This window comes from Macaca thibetana, chromosome 3 (assembly GCF_024542745.1).
Source record: "Macaca thibetana thibetana isolate TM-01 chromosome 3, ASM2454274v1, whole genome shotgun sequence".
NCBI lineage: Eukaryota > Metazoa > Chordata > Mammalia > Primates > Cercopithecidae > Macaca > Macaca thibetana.
In genome coordinates, this window is record NC_065580.1 from 98,003,341 (window position 1) to 98,024,171 (window position 20,831).

Here is a 20,831-nt window from a genome sequence, read left to right on the forward strand (position 1 = left end):
ACACAGGCTGAATTCCTAGAGAACTGATGACCTAAAAAACATTCAAACTAATACTCAATAAGGATTCAGGTAAAGCAGCAAAACACTGGCTTGCCACTGGCCAACTCAGAGCTTTGTTCCTTTTGACCTCCCCTCCTTTCTCTTTATTCCCATCCTTTCTCCATTAATGTGAACGTCAGTTTGTCAGATCATTAGTTCACCAAATGATGGGGAAGAAACAAAAACCAAGAAAGTATTACCAGTATAGAAATTTATTTGAATTCAAAATAATATGGCTATATTTATAATAATATAATAATTATCTAAAGCAAATATCATCATTGGCTCTGAAATGGGTCTAAAGATGTCATTCTTTTCAAGTCAAAAAAATACGTAGTAAGAATGTACAAGACAGAAAAAAATACAAAAACAAGTCTGCTGAGTGTTGGGAGTTGGTGAGGGATATCCTACCATATTGTGACTGAGTCCAAATAGAAAACATGCTGCAATAGTTCTCCTGCTTTATCAGCTCCCTGGAAAATAAACCAGTAACCCTGGTAGTGCAGTAACCATTTGGTTAACAGCACAAACTTCCTGATGGACACAGATAGTAATTCACTGCATATCCCTTCTCTAACTTCTCTCTTCACACCAATTCCTTTAAGATGGGTTTCATCCGGTTGACAAAAGATTTGCTTTTATTTGTAAAGTAAAGCAGATAATATCCTGATTGGAGGATTCAACGATTTAGTTGAGGATGCTCAGGGATCAAACTTTGTAAAAGGTCAATTCAGCTAGTTAGCAGAGACTATCAGTGGCTTGCAGAAAAAAAATTCAGATGTTTGTTAAAAAGACAAAAAGAATAAGTGGTTAAAAATGGGTGAAAAAATCCTAGAGATTACTGTGACCTAGACAATCAAAAGCAGATAGGTGACCTTTGATTAAATCCATTTACTTGTGGAGTGAGCTAGAAGGAGGCTCCAAGACAGAGTTTGGTTCCCAACAGTGTCCGTGGCCAAAGGGCACACTCAGAAGGTCTCCTCCTCTCGTAGGAACTGGAACACAGATGAGAAGTCTTTCTTTGAGTAGCCCTTTGCACACATCATCCTGTAGATCTGATGGGCCAGGCTGCCAAGAAGGATTGGGGTCTTTGTGCTGGTAGCAGAGTCTTGTGCCAATCCCAGATCCTAAATCAAACAAGAGGAAGAGAGAACACATTGAGACTGGTGGTAAAGGCTCTTTAGAACTGTGGTTCCTAATGTTTTGGTTTCAAAGAAGAAAAAATGTAATCTGAAAAAATAAGATAAATACTATGGTAAGTTAACATTTTTTAGTAAGTGCTTTCATATAATTGCAAAACTGCTCCAGACAGAAACCTTGATTTCTCTTATATTTTTCCACCTTCCACAATACCTGTTTGTTTCACAGATTTGAAGAAGAAAAAAATTTCCCTGTGTAATCTTATCTGTGGAAATCTGTAAGACTGACAAAATTTTTTTAAAAGATTCTTAAATGAAAACAAAGAGAAATAAAACTGCAAAACAGGAAACAGTTACAAATATTACTTCATCCAGTAAATATTTGAAGTGTGCTGACAATGTGCCAGAAGCTGGGATAAAATGATGAGCAAAACAGCCACAGCCCACCCAAACTCACATTGTGTTAAGGAGAAAGACAAATAAACATGGTATAATTGGATAGGAGGAGTACTATCATGGGATCCAAGGAAGCAGGGTCTGGGGTGCTAGGAAAGGTAAAGAGAAAGAGACAGTGAAGCACAGACCTGGAGCCAGGTGAAAACATCGGGGTGGCAGGGAGGTGGTGGGCAAGGAAGAATGATCCTGGCAGACGGAACAGCAAATGTGAAGGTTTGTAAGAGAGAGAAATGAGTTCAGCATGATGAAAGCAAGGAGTGGGGGATGGGAAAGGAAATCAGTCTGGTTGAGGCAAGCAAAAGCCAAGGCATCTGGGGGCTTGTTAGACAAGTTGCAGGGATGGACTTTAATCTCGAAGTAACTGAAACTACTACAAAAACTTCAAAGTAGAAGCGACACAATCAGGATTTTACATTTTAGAAGCGCACTCTTGCTTTGTTGTGGAAAATAAAGTGGAGAAGATCAGGCTGAAAGACAAGATCAGTTAAGATGTATTTGTGGTACAACACACACGAGGCTCAGCCAAGGTACTGCTAGCAGGGGAGGAGGGATGGATTCAAGGCATATTCAGGAAGCAGAATGAACAAAGGTCATGGGGAATGAGGGAGAGTAAGCCAAGTATGGGCACATCTTGTCTGTCTGACTATGCTTCACTTTATCATGCTTCACAAATAATGCATGTTTGTTTTTGTATTTTAATAATCAAAGGTTTGTGGCAATCCTGCATTGAGCAAGTCTATCAGCACTGTTTTTCCAACAGCATGTGCCCAGCCATGCAGCTGTCACATTTTGGTAATTCTCACAATATTTTAAACTTTTTCATTACTATTATTTCTGTTATAGTGACTGTGATCAGTGACTTTTTTTTTTTTTTTGAGACGGAGTTTCTCTCTTGTTGCCCAGGCTGGAGTGTAGCGGTGCAATCTTGACTCACTGCAACCTCCGCCTCCCAGGTTCAAGCGATTTTCCTCCCACAGCCTCCTGAGCAGCTGGGATTACAGGCATGTGCCACCACACCTGGCTTTTTTATTTTTAGTAGAGTTATTTTAGTAGGGTTTTGCCATGTTGGCCAGGCTGGTGTTGAACTCCTAACCTCAGGTGATACACCCACCTCGGCCTCCCGAAGTGCTGGGATTACAGGCATGAGCCACTGCGCCCAGTGATCTTTGATGTTATTATTGAAACTGTTTTGGGGTGTCACAAAGCGCATATAAGATGGCAAACATAATCGATAAATGTGGTACACATGTATTCCGACTGCCCTGCCGCTGAATGGCAGCTCTCTCTCTTTCAATCCTCAGGCCTCCCTATTCCCTGAGACACAAAATATTGAAATTAGGTCAATTAATAACCCTACAATGATCTCTGAGTGTTCAAATGAAAGGAGTCAGCTGTCTCACACTTTAAATCAAAAGCTAGAAATGATTAAGCTTAGTGAGGAAGTCGTGTAGAAAATCAAGACAGGCTGAAAGGCAGGGCAACTAAAACAAACAGCAGAATGCAAAGAAAAAATTCTTGAAGAAAATTACAAATGCTATTCCAGTGAACACATGAATGATAATGTGTTACTGCTCCCTATTGGCCTTACTGCTGATAGGGAGAAAGTTTGAGTGGTCTGCATAGATCAAACCAGCTACAACATTCCCTTAAACCAAAGCTTAACCCAGAACAAGGCCCTAACTTTCTTCAATTCTATGAAGGCTGAGAGAGGTGAGGAAGCTGCAGAAGATGTGTGAAGCTAGCAGTGATTAGTTCATGAGGTTTAAGCAAAGAAGCCATCTCCATAACATAAAAGTGGAAGGTGAAGCAGCAAGTGCTGATGGAGAAACTGCAGGAAGTTATCCAGAAGATCCAGCTATCGCTGATGAGGGTGGCCACACAAAACAACAGATTTTCAGTGTAGATGAAACAGCCTGCTGTTGGAAGATATCATCTAGGACTTTCACAGCTAAAGAGAAGTCAATGTCTGGTTCCAAAGCTTCAAAGGACAGGCTAACCCTGTTGTTAAGGGCCAGTGCAGCTGGTGACTTGAAGTTGAAGCCAGTGCTCATTTATCATTCCAAAAATCCTAGGGCCCTTAAGAATCACGCTGAATCTGCTCTGCCTGTGCTCTACAAATGGAACAACAAAGTCTAAAAGAAAGCGCATCTGTTTATGGGATGGTTTACTGAATATTTTAAGCCCACTGTTGAGACCTACTGGTCAGAAGATTCCTTTCAAAACATGACTGCTCACTGACAGTACACGTAGTCACCCAAGGGTGCTGATGGAGATGTACAAGATTAATGTTGTTTTCATGTCTATGAACACAACAACATCCATTCTGTAGCCCATGGATCAAAGAGTCGTTTTTCAACTCTTATGTGAGAAATATTTCGTAAGGCAATAGCTACCATATATAGTGATTCCTCTGACAGATCTGGGCAGAGTAAACTGAAAACCTTATGAAAATAATTTGCCATTCTAGATGCCATTAAGAATATTTGTGATTCATGGGAGGAGGTCAAAGTATCAACATTAACAGGAGTTTGGAAGAAGCTGATTCCAATGCTCATGTATAACTTTGAGGCCTTTAAGACTTCAATGGAGAAAGTCACTGCAGATGTGGTGGAAACAGAACTAGAATTAGAAGTGGAGCCTGCAGATGTGACTGAATTACTACCATCTTGTGCTAAACTTGAAGGGATGAGGAGTTACTTCTTATGGATGAGCAAAGAAAGTGGTTTCTTGAGATAGCTCTACTCCTGGTGAAATGACAACAAAGGATTTAGAATATTACACAAATTTAGTTAATAAAGTAGCACCAGGGTCTGAGAGGATTGCCTCCAATTTTGAAAGAAGTTCTACTGTGGGTAAAATGCTATCAAACAGCAGCACATAAATCTTCTATGAAAGGATGACTCAATCAATGCAGTAAACTTAAACTTCATTACTATCTTATTTTAAGAAATTGTCATAGCCACCCAACCTTCAGCAACCACCAACCCTGGTCAATCAGCAGTCATCAACCTCAAGGCAAGACCTTCCACCAGCAAAAAAGACTTATGACTCACTGAAGGCTCAAATAATTGTTAGCATTTTTTAGCAGTAGAGCATTTTGAAATTAAGATACGTATATTGTTTAGACATAATGCTACTGCACACTTAATAGACTACAGCATAGTATAAATGTAATTTTTATATGTACTGGGAAACCAAAAAATTTGTGTGACTTGCTTTGTTGTGGTTGTCTGGAACTGAACCCACAATATCTCCAAGGTATGCTTGTGTGGTATCTAGGTATATGTATTCTTACTTTTTCTTTTTTTTTTTTTTTGAGATGAAGTTTTGCTCTGTTACCCAGGCTGGAGTGTAATGGCACGATCTCAGCGGACTGCAATCTTCACCTCCCGGGTTCAGGTGATTCTCCTGCCTCAGCCTCCTGAGTAGCTGGGCTTACAGACGCGTGCCACCACGCCTGACTAATTTTTTGTATTTGTAGTAGAAACGGGGTTTCACCACGTTAGCTGGACTGGTCTCGAACTCCTGACCTCAGGTAATCTGCCCACCGTGGCCTCCCAAAATGCTGGGATTATAGGCATGAGCCACTGCGCCTGGCCGTATTCTTACTTTTGAATCAGAAACAAACAAAAAAACCCACCCTCAACTGGGAGAAAATAGCACTGCAGAAATCTGAAAGTTAGCTCGTCTAAAAATTATTTTCTACAGTTGACAGCACAGACTTTCTAAAGTTGAGATCTCAAATAAGGATGACAATCTGCTTTTCAAATGACTTAACTAATTTTTACATATAAATCCATATATTAAAATTTTAAAGCAGGAAGATGTATTTGGAAATCTATTATCAATGGGAAAATCCTCTCTTCTTTTGTGATGCATATATGCACTGCCAGTGTATTATCAACAATGAGAAAATTCTCACTGCTCTCATTTAAGAAGTTGGTAAATTAACCTAAGTTTATGATGAACCAAATTTTACCAGCTCATATAAACAAACCCAAGCGCGCGTGCACACACACACACACACACACACACAGCCTGGCCCATTCTTCTCATCCAAAAGGCCAGGAATAAAAATGAACAAGATACGGATTTTCATCTAAGCTAGGTTTTTACTCTTTTAGTGAGAGTGAATATGCTAGTAATTTTGCCTCTTCTATGAGACATATGCTTTATTAAGAGAAAGAGAAGGAAAGAGTTATTAGACCATGAAACATTTTTCCTTCTCTCTTGGTTAGTGTCTACATTTACCATACCTTAGCCATGAGTGTTGTTCCAAATCCACCCTGATAGTTATTAGCCGAGGGAACACCATCCATCACTCCAGGCACAGGATTGTAAGTGTCACTTGACCAACACCGTCCTGAGCTCATGTTTAGGATTTTAGCCAATAGTTTTGGGTCAAGCCCTAACCTGTCAAAGGTCAAAGAAAAGAAGTGTTAAGTGTCAAAATGTACAAGTCGTGCGTGACTTGTACGACTTGTATGGGGATGCTCCATCTTCTCTCTCCATTTATTATATGTCTTCTAAAATCTAAGCAGATTGATATGAGAGTGAACAATCCAATTTTGAATTATAGGGTACTAAACACTACTGGTTAAATAACATTTTTGAGCCAGGACCATTTTGCATTTAGAGAAAACCTATGTTATCCTATTATTAAGAAAAACTAATATATAATTGCATAAAAGTACTATTGCTTTATCACACTCATGGGTTTTCTAATCTTTGGACATTACTACATTTATGTGTCACATAAGAACCTTAAACCAATATGATAATTTAAATTCTACATTCTTTACCCACAAATGATATATTTCAGAAAGAAATATTGACAGATAAATGATACATCATGGGAGTCTGTGTGAATGCATTTATATGTATGTTTATTCCTTTAGTTTTTATGAGAATAAATGCAAGAGATGAGCCAGGAGCTGTAAACGAGCTTAAGAAAAGTTATTATAAAAGAAGACTTTTTTGCTGCAAACTTTTCCTTACTTATTAAATCTTTATTAGACAATCTTGCTTATGAAGCAAGTCTGCACAGAGTTGTGACATATGCTATCTATTCAGAGACATGCATTATAGTTCTGGGTCAACTGCTGATAAGGTTACTGATCCTGATAAAACAAAGCTTGCCCAAGCGGAAACATCATTTGTTCTATCACTGGGCTGATGGCAGAAACGGCTGTTCAGTATGGACCCTAGAAAAAATAGAATCAAAATGCTCCATTACTTGGATTCTAAAGATATAATGCAGTTTGGGAAGCACAATTTTGCTAAGTATCATTGAATCAAGTTTCAAATAAAACTTTATACCTAGCAATTTATTTGGTTTCTTTTATACACAGAGCCATTATGAAACAATTGTCATAAAAGCTTTCCGCTTTTTCTTAAAACCAACCTCTTCCAGAAAATAAAAACACTGAAAAGAGACACTTATGTAAATGTTAAACAAACTATGCATCTTGGCATGCTTAGATTGTTTGTGTGTCTAAAACACATATGTTTATTTCAAAATCTGAATATCATGGCCAATAAAACATTTTTTTCAGATGCTAGAGCAGGGGGCTGAGGCTAACAGCCAAAAATATGTATGGTATTACCACATAATACAACTGTTATGTAATCAGGCTTTCAAGGGGTAGCTGTGGTTCCCAGACTGCTATGTGGCATATCAAGTATCTGAATTCATATGGTGGCCCATGTTATAGTGATGGGTTTTACTAAGGATTATAACAGATACAGAAACTCAGTCTAAATCGGCTATCATTCATTCTGTTCAACTGTAGATTGCCAGAGAGAAACCCAACAGTTTCATTCATTCTTTTATGAAGATCCAAGTTCACTGCATGTATAGTTTGCTACTGATGCTTGCTTTCTCCTTTTAAATAAGATTAGGCTATCAGTATGCTATTGTAGTATATCACTTAGGAAAAGATAAAGCCAGTGTGCTTAGTGAAAAATTGTGAAAAGTAAAACCACAAATTAACAATTAGTTAATTCGTTATACCTGGAAAGTACTAATGTTCAAGAATGCATACATCTAATATGCTCCATAAGGAGAAAATACTTTTAAAGACTCCAAAACGTCGCTTTCTCCCTCCACTTGAAATACAATTTCAGGGCTTCCTAATTTAGATCTTTTAAGATGGTTCATCACATTTAAAGCAGCAGAATTCCTCCCTTCTTTCTAATCTACCAGGTTACACTCAGTAGTAGCTCACAAGAGCTTTTACGGCTAAGGAAATTCTCTTCTATAATATTCAACAAAATGGTGAGCAAAGCTAATTATCCTAACTTTGTAAAACCCTACATTTTTCTTGAATGTTCAAGGAAGAGTACTGGTACTGATTGATGGAAACCCTTTTTGGTGAACACATTACAATTTAGAAGCATCCTGAGGGGCACACACAAAAAAATCAGGCGGCAGTTTTTCATTCTCACTTTTCAAATCTGATGCTTCCCCACCGTGCTGATTCCCTTCAGGAGATAGTTACTCCCTCTCCACTTCCCTCCCCCTGCCCCCACCCATAGCAAAGTGTATCATTAAAAACAGCAAGTTAGAAGTGTTTTGCATTTCATCTTTCTGAGGATTCTTTCTCTGGCACATACATAACTGACAGTTAAAATTAGACATGATATTAAAATCAGTTACTGAAGTCCTCTGTTTTCCACTGTGCCCAAGGCTTGTAATGGTCTGAAACCAGCTAGAATACACAGTAATTGTCATTCAGAGTCTATCCTAGAACGTCATGCTTCACTGGAGAAGACTGAGTTTCCATTCGAAATCAACAAATTAATCCAAGACAGGTATCTGAAAGGGCAAGTTTAATAGGAAGCAGCTACTGGGCTCTCAACCATGATAAAATGTTATTGCTGTTTCCCTGTAAATTGGCTGGGAACATATGATACTTTCTGCATAAGAGCCCCACTGCTGTTCAGAAGATATACAGCTCAAGCCATCAAAAGAATGACAGTCTGTCAGTCCCCATAATAACTTGCCACTGGATGTGGTTCGAGAGTGCATGCATGCATGCATGTGGCTTTACAATTGCTGGAATGTTCTCTGATATAAACAGAATGAATTCATTGCTCTGACTGCATATATAATGCATCTCAAATAAACGTCACTGTGTCAAATCTACTCACCTCTAAAGCATAAGAATTTTAAATGAGGTTTTGGAATAAGTAAAAATAATGCATAAACTGTAAAAAAATTTTAAAAATTAAACATTTGCCTTCAATGTAACCAAGACTTTAAGGGCCAAAAAAGTTTGTTTATATTATCTGTGAGTAATCTATACTGTCTGGTTTTACGAAAGAATGAAACAAATTATGTCACTAAACTGGGATGTTTATATATCACAGGAACATATCTGGAAATGAAACATCTAAGACCATGTCAGTTTTAATTAATCACTTATCCATCAATGTTTACTGAGATCTACTATACCCAAGTGCTACATGTAGTGCAGCCAAGGAGACAGTAAGAAGGAAGCTAAGAGGAGGCTGTGCCAGTCTGCCAGGAGGGCTGAGTTAAGACCCACCTGGATAACTTTTACTTTTGGCAAGAGACTCACTCACTCACTCACCCCTACCTCCTCCCTCCTCTCCTTATTTATCTGACAAATCTTCACTGGGTGCCTAATACCTGCCAGGTATATTCTTAAGATATGGCAATGAGTAAACAAACCATTCCCCTTCATGGAGCTTCTAGATGGGAAGACAGGTAATAAACAGACAAATAAATATGTAATGCCAGCTAGTGAGACATGTTAGGAAGAAAAAGATTAAAGTACAATTTAATTTCAAACAATAACCACCTCACCACAACCACAAATATCATTACCACATATCAACACCTACTATGTGCCAGAAATTGTTTTACGTGGGTTAACTCACTTAATCTTCACAATAACCCAGTGGATAGATGTAATTATTTTTGTCATTTTATAAATGAAAAAAGCTTAATTATGTGGGACAGCTTGGATGCAGACCTACATGCACGCCCAAACACATGCTATTGTATTGGCTAGTAGTTAACTATTAAGTAGGTGGTGAACTTAATACGTATTGGTATACGTAGGTAGTAAACCAATACGTATTGGCTAGTTGTTGATAAAATATGATGGCATTTTATCAGTTTATTAAGAAATCTGTATGATAAGTGAATGATTTGGGTTGACATAGTCTTAGATGTTTCATTTCCAGATCTGTTCCTGTGATACAAACATCCCAGTTTAGTGACATAATTTGTTTTGTTCTTACGTAAAACCAGACAGTATAGAGACATACAAAGAACAAACTTTCTGGCCGTTTACAAATTACAAACCTTTGCCATCTGTTATATTTATTAGGGTACACAACTAAGGCTCCAGTCATCACATAAATGCAAAAGCAACATCTTCTAAGGGCAGTATGCAAGAAACTATTAATAAAACCACACTGGAGGGAAAGTTCTCATCTTGAATAGCTTTCCAGAAGTTCAGCTGCTTCAAGCTTCTTTTGGTGGAAGACAATACAGTGGGTGCTGGAGGAGCCTGGGCCTGGTTGGTAATGCAAATAACTTGTTATACTACCAATATATATATATTTTAAATCAATTTCCAGTGGAGCTGGTAATTTAAAACAACAAAACATTATCAATGTTGTCTCTATGTGATACACAGGAACAAAACCTCTCTAATACAAGTAGGGTACTTTCAGGGCCATAAAACTATGATTCTAATGCCTATGTAGGAATGCAATTAGAAAGCAGAAAGGTCTAATAAAAAAGGAATCTCAAAATATATTGTATACCATATTTTGTACTTTTTTTTTTTTTACAACATTTAAAAACTTTGCTAACATCCATAAAGACTCATTGTAAAAGAGCATAGGGTCAATAAGAATTTTAAACTGTAAGATTTTATTCTTCATTATTTTTAAAAAAGTGTTCCAGAAAAACCACTGACTTATGAGAATAAAATTAATCAGAGATGATCACTTCACAGGAATGGGTGACTCAATTTGTAAATGTTGACATTAATGCTCTGAAAAATTTCACTTCAGAGTGGACAGAATATAAATGTGGCTAAACCGTTTTGATGCTATACTACTTTGTGGGAATTTACTACTTGAGAATTTATGCTTGCTGATGCCAATTTTCTCTTTCACCTTGCAGAGCTCAATAAATCGTGGCTGCTCTCTATACTCTATTAGAGAAAAATCCTGTCACTTTAAACCATGTCTGTAAACCATGGAGAAAAGACAATAGCAGAAGCATTCATTTTTAGGGCCTTTAAACCACTGAGAATCTTTGTAAGATAAAGTGGTAAAATCCTCATGTTATGAAAATAAGCAATTCATTGGTATAATCTGAAACACGAGAAACTTTTACATTATTTTTAACAGTTAAGTACAACTAGTGAGTTTCTGCCTTGTGTTCAGACTTTTAAAATATATTTTATGTTATATATATCAGTATATATGTAGAGTTTTAGAAAAATGAAACATTTAAAAGTTTCATATTTCTAAATAATAATTTTGTCATAGTTGATCAGAGCCAAAAATAAGGGAAACTCTGTTAATTGCTTCTGCTCTCTTACATGTCTTTTTTTTTAAAATCACTTTTCATTTTCTCCTTGAAAACGAACCCACTACAAGTGAGTGGGCAAAGAGGGAAAGTTGTAGTACAGTATAGCCTAAGTTCATCCAGCATTTTACTTTATATAATCATTTATATCCAGAAAATAAAAATAAAATTCTAAACATACATATGCATACCAATCCTGCTGTCAACACCAATTGTATATGTAATTTATGTTCCAGAAATGTACATTTTCCTCTTCCATGAAATTAGTCTAGAGAATGAACATGAAAACAAGTTGCTAGTAACCAGTTTTTCAATTATAAGTGACCCATATCCTAAAACTGGCCACAATACAAACATAACACTCTGAAAAGGTGCCTATATACTACCACTTTTATTAAGGCTCTGTACAGACATGCTTTACCGTCTTATGGACATTCAATTTTAAAATGTAAATGGTACACGATATTGATAAACCAATTAGTGCTGATGCAAAGCAAATTCCTCTTTTATCTCAATTACAACATGACAACTTAATAGGTCAAGATAGTTAAACATCTGAGACAAGGGCAATTCAATAAAATAACAGCATCTTGATATGGTAATTAAGAGGAAATGTGAATCCGTTACTGTGTTTTCAAAAATATCTCAAGTATGTTGGCTCTTTTTATTACTTTTATTAAAAGCTGTGCTAGGAAACACTATTCTGTTTTGTGATATATTTGGTAAGCAGTTTTGGGGAATGTGATGAAAGCAACTGAGTAAAGCATCCTGCTCATTAAGCATTTTCTAAAGTAAGCAATGTATATTTATTATTTTCATGAAATATAAAACATTCAAAAAATTAATTAGGTGATTAATCATATGTAGCATTACTAACCCAAAAGATTAAAGGCTAAAATTAAGACATTAACCTTAAGCATTTAAAAGATGATCATCCATAGGAAAAACAGAATTCCTGAATCACTTTAAGCAAAGTATGCCATTTTAATAGAAAGATACATACTAATGCAAAGTAACTAAACGACAGGCAAAATAAAATGAAAGAGTTATACATATGAACTGCAGCTTTATGAATGCTATCCAGTTTTTAGCCTGAGAATGAACCACTAAGAACACTTTTAGGGCAGATTTGGGGGACCATATTTTTAAAAGGAACATAAACTAGTCACATGGTAGCATACCACTTGAATTCACTACACACTAAAACCATGTCTTATACAAATTTGTCCCGACATTGCCAAAGTATGTTTAAATTTTATAGTAAAAATGTTTCTTGCATTTCAACATAATAGAAGAAATGGGGCTCCCATATAAAAAGGATAATATAACTTCAAATGCACAGGCAATACATTTTATGGCTATGGCAAAAAGTATTCATGCTCTCCTGGGTCCTATTGCTTGTCCAATAAGCAAAGTCTGTTCAAGTTGAATAATGAAGTACTTTCAAAATGTTCTTGGATCAACTCATTTATCTCTCATGAACATCATTTTTTAACATCAGAAAATCAAATAGGAAAGCCTATAAAAATGTTAGTATAAAAATATACTATTCAAACCTGATTCCAAGATTCATAGTTTCAGCAGTTCCGATCATACTAATAGCTAACAGCATGTTGTTGCAGATCTTTGCCGCCTGAAAATAAATTGAGTACATATTAAATATCTGTATTTTCAAGCTATAACTCACAGGATGTTTTTCCTTGCCCAATTCCAGGGGCTACGTTCTAAAAGAAGTAACATTCAACTGTTGATTTTCTCGAGTGGGGAAGAGAACATGATGCAGCCTGGCTCCCTCTGAACCTCATGCTATCCCAGAGCAGACTTGCAGGTCTCCTCCACTAGGTAATAAATTTGCCTATGTGAAAATTTATTTTTCACATCGCTACTACGGGCTCAGCACTATAGGGTACAACTGCTCTTTACAGGATGTAACTTACAGTCTAATTGGGAAATGGGAGTAATATGCTATATGAAAAGGCAACAAAACAAGTGGTGAATTGTAAGGTAGAAGCTATAAGAGATAGGAGGAGGAGTTCAGAGCAACACGATCACTGAAGGCAGGAAGAGAGAGGAAGTGGAACCTGAAATCATCCTTTAGGAGGCCAAGGCAGGATTTAAACAGGCAAGAAAGGGAAAGAAGGAGATCTGGGGAGAAGGGTAAATATATAAGGATTAAATATTTTACATGGGATGTTGCTGGGGAACAGTAAGAAAATTGATTAATATGCCTATGTTTTAAGGAATAGTGAGAAATTTGATAGTTAAGACTGGGGCAAGAACATGTCAGCTATGAAAGCTAGGGTGTAGAGTTAAAATTTGACACGGTAGAAAATTGGGATCTATTCAGAGTTTCAGAATGGGGAAGCACTATGATGATACAAGCATCTTGATGGAGTTGGTCTGGGTTATGGTGTTGGACTGAGGGGTAAATTTGGCATTCAGGGACTTATTAGGCCCCCTGAGCAGTAAACTAGGTGTGAGACACTGAAAGAAAGGGTTGGACCAGGTCCTGTGTTGAATGGAAATGAAGGTCAACAATGAGAGTAATTTGAATTAATAGAGCTTGGAGACTGTGTAAGAATATGGAGACGATAAATATATCTAAGATAATACCAAGTCTAGAGTGAGATAGAGTCCTAGTGACTAGGATAAAAGCATTAAGAGGAGGAGTGACAGTGTGTGTGTGTGTGTGTGTGTGTGTGTGTGTGTGTGTGTGTGTGTGTGTGTGTGTGTGTGTGTGTGTGTGTGTATTGGGAGGGGGAGGGAAACAACTAGCTTGATTTCAGTGTTCAGTATTGTTTAATCGTCTCTGTCAATCACCTCATATTTCTAAATTAAAGTTACTTTTCAAGAAAAAGTTTGAAGTCCATGAGTTATTGCTGCCTGATTGTACTACAAATAGAGCTATGGCAAGTACAGTTGACCCTTGAATGATGAGGGGGTTAGGGGTGCCAACCCCCGGTTGCAGTCAAAAACCTATGTATAACTTTTGACTCTCCAAAAACTTAAGTACTAATAGCCCACTGTTGACTGGAAGCCTCGTCAATAACACAAACAGTTGATTAACACATATTTTTACATGTATTATATATTGTATTCTTACGGTAAAGTAAGCTAGAGAAAAAATGTTACTGAGAGAATCATGAGGAAGATAAAAATATATTTATTATTCATTAAGTGGAAGTGGATCATCATAAAGGTCTTCAATCCCATCATCTTAATAATGAGTAGGCTGAGGAGGAAGAGGAGGTGTTGGCTCTTTGCTGTCTCAGGGGTGACAGAGGCAGAAGAGGTGGAGGTGGTAGAAGGGGAGGCAGGAGGGGCCGGCACACTCCGGATAACTTTATGGAAATTGTAATTTCTATCAGACTTTTCTGCTGTTTCATTTCTCTAAAAACGTTTTTGTATGGTACCAATCCGTCTTCCACTGTTTGCTTTATTTTCAGTGTCTGTATCATAGAAAGGTCCATGTTGTAAAAGAAGTTGAAAGGAGTCTTGAATAATAAGAACCATTCTGCCTTACTGTCTAATGTCCATTTGTTTCCTGGCCCTGCTTTCAGTACATCATCTTCCTCCTCATCTGGCACTGTTCAGAAGCTCTCATCTCCATCAAGTCTCTTCTGTTAATTACTCTGGTGTGGTGTCTATTAGCTCTTGAATTTCTCCAAGATCCGTATCTTGAAAGCTTTCATACACTCCCCACCTTTTCTGCCATATGCACAGTCTCTTTAGTGATTTCCTTGATTGGCCCTGCCATAAATCCGGTGAAGTCCAGTACAACATCTGGACACTTTTTTCCAGCAGGAATTTACTGTTAGGGACTTGATGGCTTTCAAGGTGTTTTCTACAATAACAATGGCATCTTCAGTGGTGTAACCGTTCCAGATTTTCATGATGTTCTATCAGGGTTTTCTTCCACAGTGACAATCCTTCCCATAGAGTACCATGTGTAATAAGCCTTAAAGGTCCTTATGATCCCCTAATCTAGAGGCTGAATTAGGGGTGTTGTGTTTAGGGGCAAGTTGGCCCCTTGGATGCCCTTCAGTGTTGAACTCATATTATTCTGGGTGGCCAGGGGTACTGTCCAATATCAAAATAGCTTTAAAAGTCAGTCCTTTACTGGTAAGATATTTCCTGACTCCAGAGACAAAACCATTGATGGAAACAATCCAGAAACAGGGTTCTCACTGTCCAGGCCTTCTTGCTGTACAACCAAAAGACAGGCAGCTGGTATTTATCTTTTTACTCAAAGCCTCAGGAGTTAGCAACTTTATAGATAAGGGCAGTCCTGATTACCAACCCAACTGCATTTGTACAAAACAGGAGAGTCAGCCTATCCTTTCCTGCCTTAAATCCTGGTGCTTGCTTCTCTTCCCAATAAATGTCCTTTGAGCATCCTTTTTATTTCCCCCCATCATAGGGCACTTCTGTCTGGATTAAAAACTCATTCAGGCAGATATCCTTTCTCTTCAATTATTTTTCTTTTTTTTTTTTTTTTTTTTTTTTTTGAGATGGAGTCTCCCTCTGCCGCCCAGGCTGGAGTGCAGTGGCCGGATCTCAGCTCACTGCAAGCTCCGCCTCCCAGGTTTACGCCATTCTCCTGCCTCAGCCTCCCGAGTAGCTGGGACCACAGGCGCCCGCCACCTTGCCCGGCTAGTTTTTTGTATTTTTTAGTAGAGACGGGGTTTCACCGTGTTAGCCAGGATGGTCTCGATCTCCTGACCTCGTGATCCGCTCGTCTCGGCCTCCCAAAGTGCTGGGATTACAGGCTTGAGCCACCGCGCCCGGCCTCAATTATTTTTCTTAATGGCACCTGGGAACTGTCTGCTGTCTCTTGGTTGGCAGAAACTACTTCGCTTATTATCTTGACATTTTTTAAGCAAACCTCCTCCTAAAATTATCAAACCATCCTTTGCTGGCATTAAATTCTCCAGCTTTAGATCTTTCATTTTCTTTTTGCTTTAAGTTGTCATATAATGACTTCACTTTTTCTTGAATCATATTAGATGTAAGTATGCCTTTCTATAGCAATCCTGCATCTACATAAAAGCTGCATTTTCAATGTGAGATAAAAAGATGTTCTGCAAAAAGTGCAAGCCTGCTGGAGTAGCTGCAGTGATGGGTTCATGACTATTCTTTTCTTTTTTTACAATGGTCCTTACATTGGATTTGTTTATCTTGAAATGGAGGGCAAATGCAACCGCAGACCTCAATCCATGGTACATATCAGGCAATTCAACTTTTTCTTGCAATGTCATGACTTTTCTCAGCTTCTTGGGAGCACTTCCAGCATCACTAGTGGCACTTTGTATGGGTCCTATGGTGTCATTTAAGGTTTATGGTATTGCACTAAACATGATAAAAAATACAAGAGAATTCCAAGAGATCGTGTTTACTATGATACACAATTTACTGAAGAGATGAACCACTCAAAGATGATTAGTGTCACATGACATTTTATGTCCAACACTTGTAACACGTGAGTTCACTGCAATAGCAACAGGAGGTGGCCACAAAATTATTAGAGCAGTACAGTATTACTATAGTTAATTTTATGCCATTATGATTTAATACTTCTTTTCCCAACTGTGAATGGTGCCATGTATGGTCTATAAGTGTTTGTAAATTTTGATAAATTTTAAATCTTTGTAACAGATTTGTGCATATTTATAAACTAGCATCTATCTACATATAATGCGTTCATGACATATCTAACTTTTTCTTAATTTTTTTGGTATTTATAGGCCATGTGGTTCATCTGTTTTTTCAAACTGTCACAAATCTTCAAAAAGTTTTCAATATATCTATGGAAAAAAATACATGTATAAGTGGGCCCACGGAGTTCAAATCTGTGTTGTCCAAGGGTCAACTGTAATTACAAAATTAGGTGGAGGAAAATAGCAACTCAGAAACAAGCACTTCAAAATAAGAGCAGTTTTAAGGATGATTTCAGTAGTTGCTGGGATGACATGTCAAGATCCTAATAATGAAATTTTTTTCCCTTTTTTCTTTTTTTTTGAGATAGGTTCTTGCTCTATCACCCAGGCTGACTGCAGTGGCTCTATCATGGCTCACTGCAACCTTGATCCCCCACCCCTGGGCTCAGGTGATCCCCCCACCTCAGCCTCCTAAGTAGCTGGGACTATATAAGTGTGTGTCACCACACTCGACTAATTTTCTTGTTTATTGTAGAGATGGGGTCTTACTATGTTGCCCTGGCTGGTGTCTAACTCCTGGGCCCGAGTGATCCTCCTGCTTCAGCCTCCCAACGTGTTGGGATTACAGGCATGAGTCATCGCATCTGGCCAATAATGGAAGTTTTTTTAATAAGTTAATTGACTGATGTCTGCTTAAGCCCACCAGGAATGATGCAAAACTAATTTATTCCAAATAAATTTTTAAAAATCTGAGCAAAGAAAGAATCCAAAGGTTGAAGAAAGAAGAATAAAAATATGGTCAGGAAAGAGAAAGGAACATTAGTCAATTTTACATCATCAAGTCAAGGTCATTAATGTAAAAATCTTACCTGCCCAGTCCCAACAGCTCCACAGTATACCACGTTGGAGCCCATGCACCCCAGCAACTCTTGGGCAGCAGCAAATTCATCTTCAACTCCTCCCACCATAAACGTGAGGTTCCCAGATCGTGCAGCTCCTACACCTGAATCATTTGGGGGTAAAGGTATAGAAGCAAAAGAATACATTTCTTAAAATTTTTAGGCATATAATAAAATTAGAGAAACCAACTAAAAACATCCTGCCTCCAAACTGTATTTTTGCCAGGCATGTATAAGATACTCTAAATCTCTACAGAAATATTCAGCAATCAAGTATCACCCAGATTAATCACAAACCAAAAGAGACATATAGATTCAGTCGTACTCTGAATCTCAACTCACCTTAATCATTTCGGCACAATCATGGCCTAACAGATAAGGGAACTTAAAATGTAAATATTATTATTCCCATGCATCTATTATTCTCCTAAGAAACCTATTAAGTTACAGAAAGTACACACAAAAAAAGTTTTACCTGGGCCCTGATCAGCAAAGGAGCAGCCAGAGAGAGGTCTGCTGACCACGTTTGGATTTGGGGTTCTTGCTCACTCACCCACTCTCCAAATACTATCTATAAGTGAGATCTACAAAGAGGGAGACCTGGCTCTTTGTTCCTTAAACAAGTAGGCATTTCAGATGGTAGATTCTTTTTTTAAGGCAAGAAAAACTGTTGCTTATTTTGACTGATTATTCTCATGTGTACTTTTCAATATTATTTGATTTTTCTTTTCCTTCCTGCTATACATCTTTTGGGCAATTTATTTTTAGTGATATGAGCAAGAAGAAGAAATAAACTTTAACACTGACTTCACTACTCCTTAGTAACTTTTAACAAAGACTTAATGCATGTTCATTCATTCGAGTGACTGGAGAAACAACTTTTTATTTAGCACAGAAAATATGATCTAGACTTGTCCTAAAAGGAAGAGGAAGAAGCTTCATTCATCTAAATTTTTATTAACTATAAAATCAAGAGTATTATTACTGTTTTTAATATTCAAAGAAATCTTGGTTCATAATTTTCAAGCTAGGCTTTATTTTTCAAAACTTCCCAGGCAAGTATGTGGAAGAACTTATTTTACAGTACGGTAAGAACAAAGAAACTGTAATTGTCTGTAGTATATATCAAATCTGGCCATTAGAATAGACAGCTGCAAGTAATGGCCTGCTTTTGAATTTAATGTATTCAATGAAATACCGTATTTATGTTTTTTAAAAGCCCAAGTGAAGAAATACCTATTTCATTCAAATTGTGAATATTTTGCTTTCTATTTTACAGTTGATACTAGTCATAGCCAATGATTAAAAGTCAAAAAAAAGTCAGCATTATGCTAGCCAAACAATCTTGGAATAGTGAGTGCCCACATGTTCTGAAAACCTGAGATGCTCATGCATATAGTTAAATTACATTATTTTGCAATATCTTCACTTTGAAATGGATTATATACAAAAACCCAATTTATAAAAAATGCATTCAGTTAGCCAATCTATGTCATTCAAACATTCTTATTAACATTTAAGTGACCGTTGTTTTGTTAGTTTCTAGTTTACTTTATCAAGATGGTAAACCATTAATGTTTTACAATTATTTTGCTCAATTTCTATAGCCATTTTTATTTAAACCATATAACCACCATTCCTCCTAATCCTGTTGATCTCACCTAGAGAAATTAAGTAGAAGATTTAAGTCAAAGCTTACAAACAAATCCAGCACTATCCATCATAGATCAATAGCTTTGCTTTGTATTTAGATTACAGACTGCTAAATAGCTTCAGAGTCATTTATTTAAAAAAAATAAATTAATGTTGACAGTGATTCTCAGCTGGTTAGTCTTTTGACAGGTGTACTTTCTCACTTGTTCAAACACGTATTTTAAAAAGCAGAAATAAGTTGCTTAAGCAAGAGAAGACCACAAAAGAAAGAATAGTTTATCTTTTAATTCAGAGGTCTGTGGTAGTTCGACTCTTTCCTCATATTGATGTGGTATCATAATTATTTCCGACTTCATCATAACCTACATCCCAAAGTAAGGGTCTAACTAAAATGGGTAATTCTAAAGTTTTGACATTCCTTGGAACCAAATCTTATCTTCTCATACATATTCCTTTAATCATACAACACTATCAAGCCTAGTCCCTCTGCAAAGGCAGAATTAAGACCTAAATTAGCTAGGCATGGTGGTTCACATCTGTAATCCCAGCACTTTGGGAGGCTGAGGCTAGTGGACTGCTTGAGCCCAGAAGTTTGAGACCAGCCTGGGCAACAGGGCGAAACCCCATCTCTACAAAAAATACAAAAATTAGCTGGGCATGGTGGCATGTGCCTGTAGTCCCAGCTACTCAGGAGGCTGAGATGGAGGATTGCTTGAACCCAGAAGGTGGAAGCTGCAGTGAGCTGAGATCATGCCACTGTACTCCAGCCTGGACAACAGAGCAAGACCTTGTCTCAAAATCAAAACAAAGAGACCGAAATTATCCTGAAATAAATGTAAGTAACCATTTTGAACTTAGGAAAGAATATCTAGAAAGCTGTGACTCTAAAGCTGTGTAAGACAGCTTATGGATTTCAGAAGACATTGTATAGATTTTTATGTCTATCAAAAATGAAGAAATTTATTACAATGACATGCCATTTTGATTCAAGTCCATTTTCTAAAATATAAAAACACAGAATGCATACTCGGGTAGCTGCTAGAATACTGGAAGAAATATTTATTTTACTATATATTTTAGTAATTGTATATACAAAACCAAAATCCACCCTGTGCTTAATTCTATTACAGCATTTATCATACTTTATTAAAATCTTAGATTTTCTTGTCTGATTCTTCCATTATAAACTTCCCACAAAGTCAGCACTGGGGGCATGGCTTGCCAGCATCCCCATTATCTATTATAGTGCATGATATACTCAACAAATGGTTGGTTGATAAATAAACTAATAAGCATGGTAGAAAGGGTAAAATATCTGGAGATGTTATATTTTGTTTTGGGGATGCGCCACTTGCTGGCAAATTGTGTGACAAATTATTTAACTTCTGAGTCTCAGTGTATAAAACAGGAA

General features: G+C 37.3%; 1 protein-coding gene across 2 annotated transcripts in view; it reads right to left on the reverse strand.

Annotated features, from left to right (window-relative positions):
• Positions 1-235: 235 nt before the first annotated feature.
• HIBADH (3-hydroxyisobutyrate dehydrogenase) overlaps positions 236-20,831 on the reverse strand; it is a 316,476-nt gene continuing 295,880 nt past the window's right edge. For both annotated transcript variants that reach the window (XM_050783207.1, XM_050783209.1), the window contains 4 exons: positions 17,738-17,871; positions 12,768-12,844; positions 5,891-6,047; positions 236-1,166 (listed from right to left, as the gene is read on the reverse strand). In XM_050783207.1, the coding sequence (XP_050639164.1) occupies positions 1,008-1,166; positions 5,891-6,047; positions 12,768-12,844; positions 17,738-17,871 (527 nt within the window). In that variant the 3' untranslated portion in view covers positions 236-1,007. The remainder of the gene's footprint in view (positions 1,167-5,890; positions 6,048-12,767; positions 12,845-17,737; positions 17,872-20,831) is intronic.